We start from the raw sequence: 16,017 nt of genomic DNA on the forward strand, positions 1-16,017 counted from the left end.
TGCTTTGTGTAGAACTCTATTGAGAGTGGTGTGTGCTTTGGGTCCTGGCCCATAAGATCATCTGTGTTTTAGCCTACTATATGGAGAATGCATATAATTCAAATACAATGCAAATGTTTGTTAATATTTACCGTTCGTCAGATACTAGCTGTTGAGGACGCAGCAGTTAAGCAACAGCAACAACCCGACAACAACAGATTAAAAGCCCCTGCCTACATGGGGCTTATATTCTGGTGAGGTTGGGAAACAGATAATAAATGAATAAGTATATAATATATTAGATGGTGTTAAGTGCTTTGAAGAGAAATAAATGCAGTGTTAAAGAGATAGTTAGGGAATATTGAGTGGTTGGGAATTGGAAGAAGAAAGTGTTAAAATTTTAAATAGCGTGGCCAGGGAAGGTTTCATTGAGGAAGTGACGTTTGAGTAAAAATCTGAACGGATGATCTGACTTTCTGTTTTTTAAACATAAAAAAATATGTTTATTTTAAGAGGAAAGAGTGCTCCATGTGGAAGGAATTACGCCTCCTTTTTTCAGAGGTTAAGTTTGTTCAATTTGTTGGGACTGTTACAGTTAGGCAGGTATCATTGTAGTTTCATTCAGGCTGAAATTAGTATATCGTCCTCTTGAATAGTCCTTTGCCTTTACATAAGTATAAACAGGCTTTTTGTTTTGACAGAATGTCCAGCAAGGAAGTAAAGACTGCTCTGAAAAGTGCTAGAGATGCAATCAGAAACAAAGAATACAAAGAAGCTTTGAAACATTGTAAGGTAACTAATATATTTTTTTTCCTTCCAGGACAGAAACAGCTGTAAGCATCACTGATTTGTAATATGTGAATCATTTCTGTCTGAATACAACGAAAGTGGTCAGGTCTGTTAGTAGAACCATTAATGTGGTTGTGCCAGGATAAGTTACTTCTACCACTTACTTTTGTCTTTCTCTCTATTGGTAACTTGTCAAAGCCAAGTTCCCCAAACCTGAATGTCTCTTAGCTGTCTTTTGATGGGTTGTACTGTGGAACACTATTGTATCTTAAAGTTTTCCTTCTTTAATGGTATGTCAACGGGAGAATCCGCTTGGTGTGTGGTTGTGAGCATTAGGATTCTGAAGCTCCTTTCTGTGCTGATGGAAATGCTCGCCTCCAGAAGGAGGAACTGAAGGTGCAGGAGAGATGCAGGCTGGCAGTAGGAGAGCAGTCCCTGGGAGGGTGAGTGAGGATGGGGTCCAGAGCTTGAGAGGAGGGCCTTTGACACTTCTTCTGTCTAAACAGGCGGGAAGATAGATACAGATCCATAGCCATCAGGTTTGTAGATTGGGTGGTGGTGGTGGGAAGATAAATGTCCCCCTCTGATGGCTCCTGTCTTCTTAGGTATAAGCTGAGGCTGAAAGAGGAGTTGTGTAGGAGGCTTGAGACAAAAGAAGGTATGATATAGTTGTCATTTGCCGTGAGAGAGGAAATTTATTAGTAAGGATTAGCAGGATTACCAGACTCTAGTCAATGTCCTTTTGAAAATTTCATGGTATTAAAGTGAAATCAGTGTATTCAGCTGTGTAGTTTCTTCCTTCATGTCACCCTTCTCAGGCTTGGAGATAGACATGATGAATTCAATATATAGGTAGTAAGAAAGCTGAGGGGAAAGAGAGGCAAAGGAGTTGAGGATGTTTGCAAGGGAGTGATGACAGTGATGTGTAATATGGTGTAAGCTGGGGCATGAGATGAGAATTGAGAAGTAGGGTGATAGTTGGAAGGAGGTGAGATTAAGCAAAAGTTGGTCATAATAGAGGTTAAAGAATTGTCACCATTGCAGTAATTGAACTGGGAGGCTAGGAGACGTACATGCTGGAAACCCAGGTTTTGGATGGCTGAGTACTGAGGATAAGTGACTGAGAGGCCTTGACATTCATTGGGTCGTCTGCATGATTGATAGAATGATTACTGGAGTTGAAGTGGAGAGGAGGGATACCCTATTTTCACTGAAGGAAAGGGGATTCCTAGGAGGTTGGTAGATGGTAGCAACAAGAAGGATATTTTCTAGAGTATAGCTGGTGGTTTGATCTTCAGAGGTGCTGGGGTTTTTGAAGGAGGAGGGGTAGCAGAAGAATATATTACAAGTGACAAGTGTGAGCAACGGAAACCCTTGTCTTAGCTCCTGGCCTGTGATACGTGGGAAGAACGTGAAAAGAAATCAGCTGCAGCCTGTAAGATCTGTAGGGCCACAGCCACAGCCCAGTTTCATTGCGACAGAACTTGGTGCACTTCAAAGAAAGACTGAGCATAGGGACCTTGGCTGTTCAGATTGGGAGTTTTCAGTGGTTGCACTAAAGAGTTCAGGACAGTGGGAGGGAGAGAACTGAGTAAGCCTGGGGGAAATAGATAGCAGCATAGAATGAGAGTCTTAACGGGTAAAGGATGCCCTTGAGAGGTTAGGTTTCTAGTGAGCCCAGCAAGGGTGGAGGCCATGGCAGAACTAACCCTCATATAGAAGAAGGTGGACAGGCTGTTCAGACTCATGGTAAGGAGGAGGAGGTGGCGGGGGTGCTGGGAGGGGTTGTTTCCTTCAGCACTAGACTGATCTAATACACATGTGAATCTGTTTCTGTTAATACATACAGAAGTACCACAGCCGTCTTCTTTCTGATTCGCATATGAATTCCACCAAGCAGTTTATAATTTATACCTGAGACTCAGCTGGAAAGCCAAAGATGGGGAACTAGTCAGTGGCAAATGTGTGACGACTTAATATGTAGTAACCTAGAATGTTGAAATTTAAGAGAAGTTGCTCCTTAGTGTATTTGCTGTGTCTGGTCTGATTTATCACCTCCTCTGCTGGTGTGCCTGTAACTCAGTATAAGCATGCCTTTAGGCAGCCTTGTCTGACTTGTTTGGATGGAGTTGGGAGTCAGGTACTATTTTCCCTCTCTCAGAATTCCATACCTGCTTTCACTGCACTGTTATAATCATTTCTTTAAAAAGTCTGTTTCCAATCTTGAAAAACCCAGTGACTAGGCAGACAGCAGGTCCTTATTGACTGTGGGTTGACTATGGCGTTTATTGTTTGCTCCACAGTTGTATGCCAGTCATTGCCCTTGGTGTTGGGAACACAAACGTTAATAAGACTTCAGAGTTTGGAGCTTAGCTTTGGTGCTTACCTCATGGGTGCTGGTTTTTTGGGAGGTAGCATTATGGGATAGAATGGAGCTTGTGCTGTATATTGGTGACATTGCTAGAAGTGTCATGTGGCCGCACATAAGACTAATAATCTGCCTGCTTCAACTCAGAAGTGTTCTTTTTCTCTAGAATATGTGAAACCTTAAGAGCTAATTTCATTTTAGCTGGTAGTTTTGTGTTCCTTTCACTGGAACGTCTTTGCTTTCCATTTCAAACTGTTTTACCTTAGCGAGTGGTTGTTACTTCTGTAAGCAGTAGCTCTCTGTATAGTTTTTGTTCTAGTTGACAGGTGTTGTTTAAACATTCATCGCCACTATTTCTTTTGAACATATTTGGTGCAGTCACATTGGAGTCAAAATACTTTCTTAGCATATAATTTCAATGAAAATATCTATCTGTTTAATATGGGGAGATGCTATCGTAGGGGAAAGAAAATACAGGAGTTGGATAAGGGAGTTGGATACAATATGGAAAGTAGTTTTGTAAGTGACTAGTAGCAGTGTGCCGTAGAGGGTGGTAAGAATAGTCTTAATTGTGCTTTTTATACTTAGTGTTATTCTCAAGGGGCAGAGGGAGGCATTTGGCTGAGGCACAAGGATTACTTGGGCATCTCTGTAAAACATGCCTCATGTTTCAGGCCCCCTGCCGTCACTGGTCCAGTCCAACTCCCCCTCTCCTTGAGGAAACTGGGGACCAGAGAGGCTGAGTGGTATTCTAAGATCACCAAGTTAGTGGTAGATCCAGATTTCCTGACTGTTAGGTAGACTGTCTTTGATTGTTGTTTGTCCACAAGTTTCTAAAACGTAACAACCGTCTCTTTTAATTTTTTCAACCAGACAGTGTTAAAACAAGAGAAGAATAACTATAATGCCTGGGTTTTTATTGGCGTTGCTGCAGCCGAGCTAGAACAGCCTGATCAGGCCCAGGGTGCCTACAAGAAAGCTGCTGAATTAGAGCCAGATCAGCTACTAGCTTGGCAGGTATGTAGACATTCTTTTTTTTTTTTTTAACTATGTTATAGGAAAGAACTTTTTACAAAATACAGGTGACAGCTTTACAATAAGCATTTAGATCTCCATTTACCCAGTGTAAGAGAGAAGAAATTAAATTTATTGATCTCGTAAACTTGAAAGTTAGTTGGTGCCAAGCATGCTGTTTGCTACTATTTAACATCTAATCCAAAGGATTATTTGCAAATGTTAGGACAGAAATTGAAACATGATTATATAAATCTCCAACTTAATTATGTATACATATGAGAGACTTATCAAGAATATTCTTTATGTTTATCTGAGGGAAAAGATGGTATATTAATGTGTTTTTTAAAAAATAATATGAAAAAATTTGAAATTCTGTATCTATAAATATGAATTACATTCTTTTTTCTTATTTAATGGTCTCTGTTTTTTTACTTGGCTTCTCCAGCTTTTTCATGTTTAATGACTTTGTTTCGTGTCTCAATCACATCTTAGAAACTGTGATTAATAGGAGGTAGAAGACTCTGGAGAACATGAACCTGTTTGTCTCAGGTTCACATGAACAAGAACATGAGTAGGTTGTCTGGTAACATCTCTCTGATGCCAGCTTTTATTGTGTACTGATTGGCTTAGGATATCTATCTTTATTTGAAGCAAAAATGATAATTTCCACAGAGTCCTTGGATTTCTTTCTTTTGACCATGTGGAAATAGTGTCGTGTGGTAACACCTTAGGGGTTAAAATTGCATAGCAATTATTAAAAAAGTATTTTTTGTGTGAAATACATTTTCAGAAGTAAAGAGAATGATGAAATGAACCACTCTGCCCATCTGTTGGGGTCCAGCCTCAGCAGAGTCCAGGGATACCCTCAGGATGGATGATATTGGCAAATGAATGAATGAATGAATGAATGAATGAATGACACGGGGTGACCAAGCTTTGGTGAGCGAGGCCTGTAACTTTATTTTCAAAAGGGACTTTTATACTTTGACTTGTACACAGAGGGAAATGAAAGATGCAAGGTCATGCAGAATCAGCCCAAACACTCCAGCAGTTTTGCCCTTATCGAAACCAGGATTTTTTTTGCATACTTTTCCCATAACAATGTTGTGTATATTATCTTCTGGCCTTGGAGGCCTGTGAACATTTTATGGCCCTCTTTTGATAAAGGCTGCTCAACCAGAAAACTTACTTTCCCTTGAAAAGAAGTGTTTTTTTCTTAATATTTCTAATCTATGTCAACCTCAAAAAGTAATAAACAGAGTTACATTTCTCACGGAGCAAAGGTGCAGTGAGTTACAACAAAGAAAGAACCAATTAGCTCAAAGGTCTGATGTGGTTAATTCCAAGGTTACTGCTTGTTTTTCTTAAATTCCAACTATGTTAACTAATGCACTCCCAGGTGCACAATGGATAAGGGATATGGGAACTTGGCAGCAAGCATTGGCTCAACAGTGAAATCCTACACTAGCACTGTTCTAATAGTTTTTAACTCTGTGAAAGGTTCTATATTTTTAGGCTTTCTGTGCCTTTCACAGTTGGGAGGCTGTGAATAATCATATGCGTAACTGAAAGAGTCTGGATAAACCTGTCAGGCAAGCTAGAAAGCCATCAGAGGGGTTTGAATTGAAACACTCCTGTCATGTCCAGGAGACTTATTAGCTAAAGCCCTAAGTTAACTTTTTCCAGAGAAAGGTGGTTGGGGACAGCCCTCTGTTAATGTCAGAAGAGTTGGTGAAAGGCGTAAAATAGTAAGACAGATTCTGGTTTTGGGGTAGATGCTCGAGCAGGTCCAGGGGTCTCTTGAGTCCTGAAGCCTTGGTTCATGGGTGAGATGGCCCAGGGAGTCCCTCGAGTCCTGAAGCCTTGCTTATCAGGTCTCCTTCGCATGACTTTGTCATGGGTGGGATCTCCCGTGCTGGCTCCCAGGTTCAATAAAAACCTGCTCATGGCCAGTGTTATTCCATCTGTACTTGCACCCACTCCCTCCTGCCTCCAGTTATTTGGAGGCAAATCTCAGGTGTTTTATTTCATCTGTAAACTATAATAATCTCTATCATAAATAATCTTTACAGTAGATTGTCACTTTACTTAGCAAAATAAATGTGAGCACACTAGATGTCTTTGGAAGAGTAATCACTGCTGTTTCCTCTTTTAGGGGTTAGCAAGTTTGTATGAGAAATGTAATCACATAAATGCTAAGGATGACTTACCTGGTGTTTACCAAAAACTCCTGGATCTGTATGAAAGGTAATCAGCATGTGGGGAAAGGCTCGTTTCTTTAACCGCTTGAAGTAGAAAAAACTGATTAAAATTATATAGAAGACATTTACTGGGAATTGGAAATTATTTTTCTTTCAAACTATTGTTACAGAATCTCTTACTTGTGATAGAAACAGTAATAGTAGGGGGGTTGACTAATTTGAGAACTTTGATATTATTTTTAGTCAATATAATAGAAGATAATGTTTTTTAAACCTTTCTTTTTTATGAGAGGCTCATTTTATGAAATTTTGTTGTAGTGTGATAGAGGATATGTTCCGGTAGTAGTATTTTGGGGATATTTTAATTTTTGTGTCTTAAGTCCTCAGTGTTTTTCATTAATCAGATTCAAAATCCTCTTTTTCTATTCTAAGTGTTGACAAACAGAAGTGGTGTGATGTCTGTAAGAAACTGGTGGATCTGTATTACCAAGAAAAGAAACACGTAGAGGTTGGTTAATGATTTGCTTCGGTAGTAAATTTCTTTTAATAAAACCATTACTAAAAGGAAGCGTTCATTCAGCTTAAGGAAACATTTAAAAAATTAACATATGGTATGGCATCAAAACATATGGTACAGTGCTTTGAAAACTGTAAATTGGAATTCAGGTATCATAACTTCCAAACTTTTTTGAAACTGGGCAGGGATAAATCAAATAAGTAAAAGTGTATCATCTGTAGAATTCAGTGACTCGTTTGTGGTGTCCCACTGCTGATGCTGTAAGTTGTGAGGACTGGGGCATGTAGTCATTCCTGCATGTACTCTGGTGTCTCAGTCATACTTCTCATATAAGGACTGTGTGGGTTTGCCCAATCATCCTGTTTTTTTTTTAAATGGAATTCATAATAGATGGAGCTCTCTGCTTTTGTAATTTTTATGTATTAGTAAATAAAAATGTTTTTATTTGTAGATTTAAATGTTTTTAATAGTGTTTCAGTATTTTAGATATAGTAACCATTTAAAATCTCCTTGATAGGTGGCCCGAACATGGCACAAATTGATAAAGACACGACAGGAAGAAGGTGCAGACAACCAGGAGCTTCATCAGCTGTGGAGGAAATTGACTCAGTTGCTGGCTGAGTGCACTGAGGATCAGAATAATGAGACCCAGCAATTGGTACTGAGCCATGTACTCCCCACAGTTTGTATCACGAAAGTTGATCATTCAGTTGAATTTAGAAAATGGAAACATGATGTAATACAGAAAAACACCGTATGTCAGGCTAGATATTTTAAATTCATAGAGGCTCTTCCTGATAAAGTAAGAATTACAGGCCTACAGTTTCAGACTAAGTCTGGACAGAGTGGAAGTGGTATTCAGGGTATCAAAATCTTACGTCCTTGTAGTCACAAGAATTCACACTGTATCAGTTACTTAATAACTGTGAAGAAGAAACAGTGAAATTGACTTTTACGTAACTGCTATTTCTAAAAAGTTGTACCTTAAAGGTATGTTTCTTCATATTTCTGAACTAAGAGTACTAAATTGCTTTCAGGTTTAACAATTAGAGCATTTTATTTATTTATGTATTTAATTTTTATTGAAGTATTAACTGGTTTACAGTGTTGTGTTCATTTCAGGTGTACAGCAAAGTGAATCAGTTGTTCATATCCATATATCTACTCTGTTTAGATTCTTTTCCCATATGGGTCATTAAAGAGTATTCAGTAGAGTTCCCTGTGCTAGATACAGCAGGTCCTTATTAGTTACGTATTAGTATATATTAGTATTAGCATATTAGTATACGTATTTTGTATATAGTACTGTGTATATGCCGATCCCAGTTTCCCAGTTTATCCCTCCCCTGCTGCATACAGACTTTATGTCATTCTTTACAAAGAGAATTTGAGATGGTGAATTATATTATGAATTTTCATTATACAGTCATGGAAATTCATTTTGAAAAATGCGTAACTTACGTAACCAAATAAATGGTACTCTTTAAAAGTGCTTGCCTTTTGTATTCAGGTATTGCTGTATTTGCTGAGGAAACATTTAGAAGGCTTCTTTTGGAATTTTCTTCAAAGTCAGTTAATAGTACTGTATAAAAAAATGATCTCATTATAGTTCAGTCATATCTCTGATTTTCTTTTACCAAAAGTATGACTTCAGAAACATTTTGTTTTTGAGATTGAAGATTTGCTATTATGAAGATGTTCCAAAGACTGTATTGGTGATTTCAGAAGGGATGTTTTAAAAGTGATCTGAGCAATAGAAGCCATACTGACCTATGAGACTACACCTCTTAACTACTTAGTAGAGAGCAGCAAGCACTTATGAGAATGTTTCATTAATGTTGTTATGCAATTTATAGTTGTCCCTTATTTGTTCAATGCAGTCTGTTGGCCAGTTGGAGTTGGAATGTATTCCAAGCTTATACATTTTTCCCCCTCATTGAAATTGTCAGGGCCAAACAATAAACATATCTTCAGTTACTAATTGAGGGTGTCCTTTGTATAAGCGAGTCTTCTGTGTTCAACTATTTGTTACATTTGTCACTTAAGTAAGCTACAGATGATAGCTTTTCCGTTTCTTTGTTTCAGCTTTTAACTGCTTATGAGAATGCACTGGGCTTATCAGATAAGATTCCTAGTGAAGATCACCAAGTGCTTTATAAACATTTCATTCAGTGTTTATCCAAAGTAAGTTGATTTTTAAAATCTCTAATATGACTTTTCTATTCTAATTAGGGAAGTAGTCATAAATATATTTTACTGCTACTCAGTTTATTTTTCTTTTTTTATTTTCAAGTTTCCTCATGAGACTGCTAGGTTGAAGAAGGCCTGTGAAGGAATGATAAACATCTATCCCACTGTACAATATCCACTAGAAGTGCTTTGTTTACATTTAATTGAATCAGGTAATTTCTTCTCTATTATATTGTGTGTCCTAGAGTTGTGAGAGTAATGTTGCTGTCAATCAAAAATTGCTTTATTGCCTGTCACATGTAAGGTATTGTTTCAGTATTTCTGGACATGAGAGGAGGTATGATACTTAGTCTTTATGCACATGAAAAGGCTAAGAAATACAGGAAAGTAGCCACTGAGTTCATTGTTGATTAGTAAATTCTTTTGGAAGGTGGGAATTGGAGGTCTTGAATTTTCCATAGAAATTAGATGAACAGGAGGAAGTGAAAGATAGTCCCCATGGCATGAGCAGAGGTATGGAGCTAGGTGCAGTTTGGGGGAATAGTAGAATAGTTTTATTTGCTGTAGTAGAAAGACTAACTAAGATCTGTTTCGGTTAAGTAGTTTAGACTGTATTACATAGGGCTGTGAATGTCCTGCAGAAGATTTTGTTAATGATAAGCATTCTCAGTGTTGATGTTATATCGTATGTCAGTGTCCACAAGTACATTGTTAAATATGATAAAGTAATGAAGTTTGTGAAAGATCTGCTTTTTCAATAAAACAGCAGAATTCAAGTCAGAGAGTGTGTCTTAGTGTGTGCTCAGTGCTTCTGCTTCATGGTGTGCTTTCTCTGGGGGAAGAGAAAGAGGTGATGACGGCTAGCCTGCTGGGAGTTGCCACAGGTTGCAGCTGTAGGTGTCTGTGCCTGTCAGTTTACAGGATGTTGACTATATTGGTTTTCACAGCAGCTGCTGTCCTTTTTTGCCAGGGTCTGTGCTGAATAGGTGCTTTAAAAATAACTTGAATATCACTCCTGTCCGTATCTGTATTCACCTGACACAAATAAAGTTCATCAAAGTCAGTCTTTGGGATGGAATTAACAGTACCAGTACCAGTGTGATAGTGATTGTGAGTTGGTGCAGAGCTTTCCTAAGCTAAGTTTTTTCACTTTGTTGCTAAATGAGTATATATTTGGGAATGCTTTGTTACTGACCATCACATATTCCATAATTGAAAAATGGTCGAAAATTACCGCTAAGGATAATTGAGGGAAAATTCCTGTTACAGAAATCTCATTACACCAATCTTGACTCTGCCTACTCTGGCTTTCCCTTCTAAGTCCAACTTGTATTTTTTCCCCTCTCGTGCCTGAGTTGAAATCCTGAACTCTTACCTTCAGTCTTTGATTTTTCTGTGGTGAGCAGTAAATGGATCCCCTTCTCCTTACTTTAACTGAGTCCAGGATAGACGTGGAAGAGCACTTTGCTCTAACTTGAGAAAAGCAGATGTTGTAAGTGTTTTGCGTGCTCAGTTGTGGCCGATTCTTTGCGACCCCTTGGACTGTATCCTGCCAGACTCCTCTGTCCGGGGAATTTTTCAGGCAAGAATACTGGAGTGGGTTGCCATTTCCTCCAGGGGATCTTCCTGACCTAGGGATCGAACCTGCATCTCTTGTATCTCCTGCATTGGCAGGCGGATTCTTTACCGCTAGTGCTACGTGGGAAGCACAAAAGTGTCATAGAGTAGCTTTATGAAGTATAAAGTCTTTAACATGGTATGCTGGATATATTGTACAGAAGATAGACTAGATTGGATAGAATAAGTAATACTAAGAGCAAATGAACTATAGGAACGAATGAACTGGGAATATGATAGCAACTGAAAGTAACAGGTGAATGAAGGAAATAGAGATTTTTTTAGAGGTGAAGGGAGGGAGAAATCAATTTTGATTTGGGGCTTTCCTGAAAAGTTGCACTAATATGGAATGATGGTTTGTACAAAGGTAAGTTGTTGAGAGGAGGTGTTAATGGGTGTTCAGAGGGGAATGCTCGTCAGGGTTTGCTTACGAGAGATCAGTACAAAGGCTAGTTTTAAGACTTGGACACCATTTGCATGTAGGTGGAAGGGAATGGAATGGACAACTTCAGAGGATGCCTGAAGAGCAGAAACATGTATAATGTGCCTTGTGTGGAAAGGGAGGAAGAGGGGGAAGAAGGAAGGAGGACAGAGAAGTGAAGAGGTCAGAGAGGAAGGTGGGGGACCTCGATAAAAAGCAAGACAAAAGGCAAGGAAAGCATTTCACAAGGGGGATCAGTTTTGAGAGATTGAGCAACTAGCTTTATGATTAAGAGGCCTTTAGTAGGGCTGTCTTTTTTAATCAAAGTGAGTGAATTGAAACTTAGAATACATGATGGGGAAAGAGTAGGAAGAAGTGGTGAGCAGGTATAAAGGGAAGCAATCCAGGGACGGACTGACTTCAGTTAAGGGAGGGGAGGAGGAAGCGTGAGAAGGGGATAATAGACTTCTAGAGAAGAAGGGGAATTGCAGTGGTGCCATCTGGAAGGAGAGTTTCAAGAAGAAAGAGCTAGTTAACATTATGGACAATGCCTTGCAGTCAAGGAGGAGGATGCCTACTGAGAGACTTTCAGTACAGGAAGCATGCTTAGAGCTTATATGTGTGGTTTTTTATTTTGTTTTGTTTTCCTCTAATAGGAAGCATAGTTCTAAATCACTCAGTTTCTTCAGATTTTAACTTGAGGCCAGTGTGTTCCCAAGATAAGCGGACTGGTTTTCTTTATCGTGTATCCATCCTTCAGCCATTTTTCTGCGATTATAGTTGTGATTGATAAACTCATGGCTGGAGTTCACCCTTTTGTTTCTGTTCCTGTTCAACTATTTTTTTTTTTTCCCAAGGTTTTTTTTTTTTTTAATTAATTTATTTTTTTTAATTTTAAAATCTTTAATTCTTACATGCGTTCCCAAACATGAACCCCCCTTCTGTTCAGCTATTAATGGCTTGTGCCATTCCCTCATTCTTGACCTGCTCACATGAAGATACTCTGGCATTTCCTTTTGGAAACTAATTAAACATTTTCTTAATAGGCACATACAACCCTGTAATGTGAATTTTTCAAGTAAATATGCCTTCATATCCCCAAAAGCCTACAAAATTGTAGAAGTGGGATCAACAAGTAGTTTGCATGTAAAGCACTTATCCTTCAATTAAAAATGAACTAAAAAACAAAACCAGACAAAGAAAAAAGTAGTGTGCAGACTTTTGCCTATAAATTCAATACTTGACAAAGTATTTTAGTAAAGAGATAGCAAAGGGGTTATGCTGTTTGATTAGAGAGGGTGTTGGTTTATGTGAAAAAAAAAAAAATCATTCTCAAAGAGGTTTTGAGGATGGGTAATTTGCAATGGCACCCCACTCCAGCACTCTTGCCTGGAAAATCCCATGGACGGAGGAGCCTGGTGGGCGCAGTCCATGGGGTCGCTAAGAGTCAGACACGACTGAGTGACTTCACTTTCACTTTTCACTTTCATGCATTGGAGAAGGGAATGGCACCCCACTCCAGTGTTCTTGCCTGGAGAATCCCAGGGACGAGGGAGCCTCGTGGGTTGCCGTCTATGGGGTTGCACAGAGTTGGACACAACTGAAGCGACTTAGCAGCAGTAGCAGCAGCAATTTGCAGAATTGAAAGAGAGATCTATATCCTGGCAAAGGGGCGTGGGTTGGTGGATATTTATCCACGTGGGACAGCCTCTTTCCCTGCTGGAATGTTAGTTGTGATGGTTTGAGGAATGGACCAGTGCAGACTTGGACACGTTAGATACAGAAGGTGTAGCATTATTCTGGGGTGAGAGCTGAATAGTTAAGGCAGGACAGTAGGAAATTATGCTTAATGGTTTCTTTCTTTTTCATATTTTCATTGCTCCTTGAAGCCGAACTTTCTGTATATTAAGAACTTTTGAAAATCTGGCAGGCCTCCTAAAGGCTGATCTATCCTCCCCCAGAGTACTTCAGTGCCTGCAGAATTTGCTGCTTCAACAGCAGTTAATCACTGGGTTCTTTTCCACTGAGGACAAATAGATTCCATTCTCTTTTGTCCTCCTTTGCATGTCGAGGCTTGATGTGTTTTCAAAATGACTCCGTTTATAAAGTTTCACATATCAAGTGAATAGCTTTCACAGTCGTCACCTGATGAAATGTTACTTCATGCTAAATGACCTTTTTTGATTTATTTTGTTTTGCTTTATTGCTGAAATGGGGGAAGATAAAAAAGACTCGGTTCTTCAAACAGAAAAGAGTTTAAGATTTTGTGTTCTAGAAATATTAGAAAATCCAGGTGGAAATAAGAAATGAGTACATGCTGTTTTTCTCCCTCCCAAGCTAGGTTATTTAAAAAAAAAAAAGTTTTGTAACACTGATGGATTTCTTTGGGATGTCAGAAATAAAATAGTTATTTAAAAAAAAAAAACACCTCTTGCCTTTTTTTGTGATTAACTTTAGGAGACAGAATTCTTATCGCTATTACTTAGCACCTGCTCTGAACCTTTTCAGAACATCTTTCATCAGCTCCATGTCTCGCTTGCCCTGTTTATTTTTTTATTTGGCTGTGTGGGGTCTTTGTTGCAATGTTTGGGATCTTTAGTTGTGGCATGTGGGATCTAGTTCCCTGACCAGGGGTCGAACCTGGGTCTCCTGCATTGGGAGCACAGTCTTAACCATTGGACCACTAGGGAAGTGCCTCTTACTTGCCTTATTGATAAATAAAGGTAATATTGCCAAACTGTTTTAAAGTCACTGAATCTGGAATCTTGGAATTTTTTAAATGTTAAAAAGAGCAGATAAGTAAATGGTTTTCTATTCAGATTAATGAAATCTGTTTACTTTCTGGTTTTGTCTTCAACATTTGTATAGGTAGTATTTTCAATAAGAATTAGTATGGAGAAGTGGATTGAGAGTTGAAGCTGGAATATTCCTTGTCTCTTTACACAGGATCACTAGTGTTGTTATTACTGTTGATGGTTTTTGTGAACACTATAGAGAAATCCTCTAAGTGCCACTTGATCATATGTAGAAAGTATGTTCTTAAGGGCTTGACATGAATATAGTTTCCTCAAATCTCATTTTGTTTCTATAATTGTGCTCCCAGATGTTAACAAAGGGAGTATGTTAGAAAAATTCACCTTGTTTTAAAAGGTTTTCGTGTTGTTCCTGGACTTTTGGAAACTGTTTTCATCTACTAGTCACACTTCGCTTACCCTCAGTGTGGATGGATGATCGTTGGAAAGATGCCTGACTGGCTTGTCTTCTTTTCATCCTAGGTGTGTTTTCTGTAATCAGGGCAGTTTTAATAGCCAGGAGAGCCTGTCATGAATTGTGTTTTTAGGGAGTAAGAGGGTTTTGACTCAGTTGAGTAGAAATTGAAGATAAAATTTTAGTACCCATTTTATTTTCTTTTTTAGAATGGTGACTGTTTTTAATTTTCCATAGTAATTCTCGGCCATTTACCTATTCATAGAGTCAGCCTTTTGGGACATCTGTTATTACGGTATTAATTTTTTAAAGTTTTTCCTTTTAGCTGTGCTGGGTTTTCGCTGCTGTGTGGGCTTTTCTCTGGTTGCAGCGAGTGGGGATCACTTCCCAGCCACGGTGTGAGGGCCTCTTGTGGTGGTGTCTCCTGTTGTGGAGTGTGGGCCCCAGGACACCTGGGCTTCAGCAGCTGTGGCATATGGGCTTAGTGGTTGCATCTCCCGGGCTCTAGAGCAGAGGCTCAGTAGTTGTGACTCATGGGCCTTCTGCTCCGCAGCACATGGGATCTTCCCAGCTCAAGGACTGAACTCATGTCTCTTGCACTGGCAGGGGGATTCCTCACTGCTGAGCCACTAGTAAAGCCCCATAATGGTATTTTTAAAAGATCATTACAATATTTAATGAATGTCTGCCATGTGCAAGATACCATGCTAGTCCCTATCTTTCAGAAATGACTGTGTAGTTACAGAGACAGCAAAGGCATAAAGCTAATAATACAGTTGGCATATGGTATTGGCAAATACTGTAGACTGGTGGTTCTTAAAGTATGACCTCTGGACCAGGAGTATCAGTATCACCTGAGAACTTGTTAGAAATGCAGATTCTCAGGACTAATAGCAGACCTAACTGAATCAGAAACTTTGGGAGTGGAGGTCAGCATTTTTCGTTTTAAAAAGTCCTCTATGGAACTGGAGGAATCAACCTGCCTGACTTCAGGCTCTACTACAAAGCCACAGTCATCAAGACAGTATGGTACTGGCACAAAGACAGAAATATAGATCATTGGAACAAAATAGAAAGCCCAGAGATAAATCCATGCACCTATGGACACCTTATCTTTGACAAAGGAGGCAAAAATATACAAAAAAAGACAATCTCTTTAAGAAGTGGTGCTGGGAAAACTGGTCAACCACTTGTAAAAGAATGAAACTAGAACACTTTCTAACACCATACACAAAAATAAACTAAAAATGGATTAAAGATCTAAATGTAAGACCAGAAACTATAAAACTCCTAGAGGAGAACATAGGCAAAACACTCTCCGACATAAATCACAGCAGGATCCTCTATGACCCACCTCCCAGAATATTGGAAATAAAAGCAAAAATAAACAAATGGGACCTAATTAAACCTAAAAGCTTCTGCACAACAAAGAAAACTAAAGGTGAAAAAACAGCCTTCGGAATGGGAGAAAATAATAGCAAATGAAGCAACTGACAAACAACTAATCTCAAAAATATACAAGCAACTTATGCAGCTCAATTCCAGAAAAATAAACAACCCAATCAAAAAATGGGCCAATTAACTAAATAGACATTTCTCCAAAGAAGACATACGGATGGCTAACAAACACATGAAAAGATGCTCAACATCACTCATTATCAGAGAAATGCAAATCGAGAGCACAATGAGGGACCATTTCACACCAGTCAGA

General features: G+C 38.9%; 1 protein-coding gene across 2 annotated transcripts in view; it reads left to right on the plus strand.

Annotated features, from left to right (window-relative positions):
• Positions 1-16,017, plus strand: part of TTC37 (tetratricopeptide repeat domain 37) — a 101,061-nt gene that overhangs the window by 11,364 nt on the left and 73,680 nt on the right. For both annotated transcript variants that reach the window (XM_013965794.2, XM_005683439.3), the window contains 7 exons: positions 681-771; positions 4,010-4,153; positions 6,309-6,400; positions 6,787-6,862; positions 7,389-7,529; positions 8,957-9,055; positions 9,165-9,273. In XM_013965794.2, coding sequence (XP_013821248.2) covers positions 682-771; positions 4,010-4,153; positions 6,309-6,400; positions 6,787-6,862; positions 7,389-7,529; positions 8,957-9,055; positions 9,165-9,273 — 751 coding nt within the window. In that variant the 5' untranslated portion in view covers position 681. The remainder of the gene's footprint in view (positions 1-680; positions 772-4,009; positions 4,154-6,308; positions 6,401-6,786; positions 6,863-7,388; positions 7,530-8,956; positions 9,056-9,164; positions 9,274-16,017) is intronic.

The sequence above is a fragment of the Capra hircus genome, chromosome 7 (assembly GCF_001704415.2).
Source record: "Capra hircus breed San Clemente chromosome 7, ASM170441v1, whole genome shotgun sequence".
Taxonomy (NCBI): Eukaryota; Metazoa; Chordata; class Mammalia; order Artiodactyla; family Bovidae; genus Capra; species Capra hircus.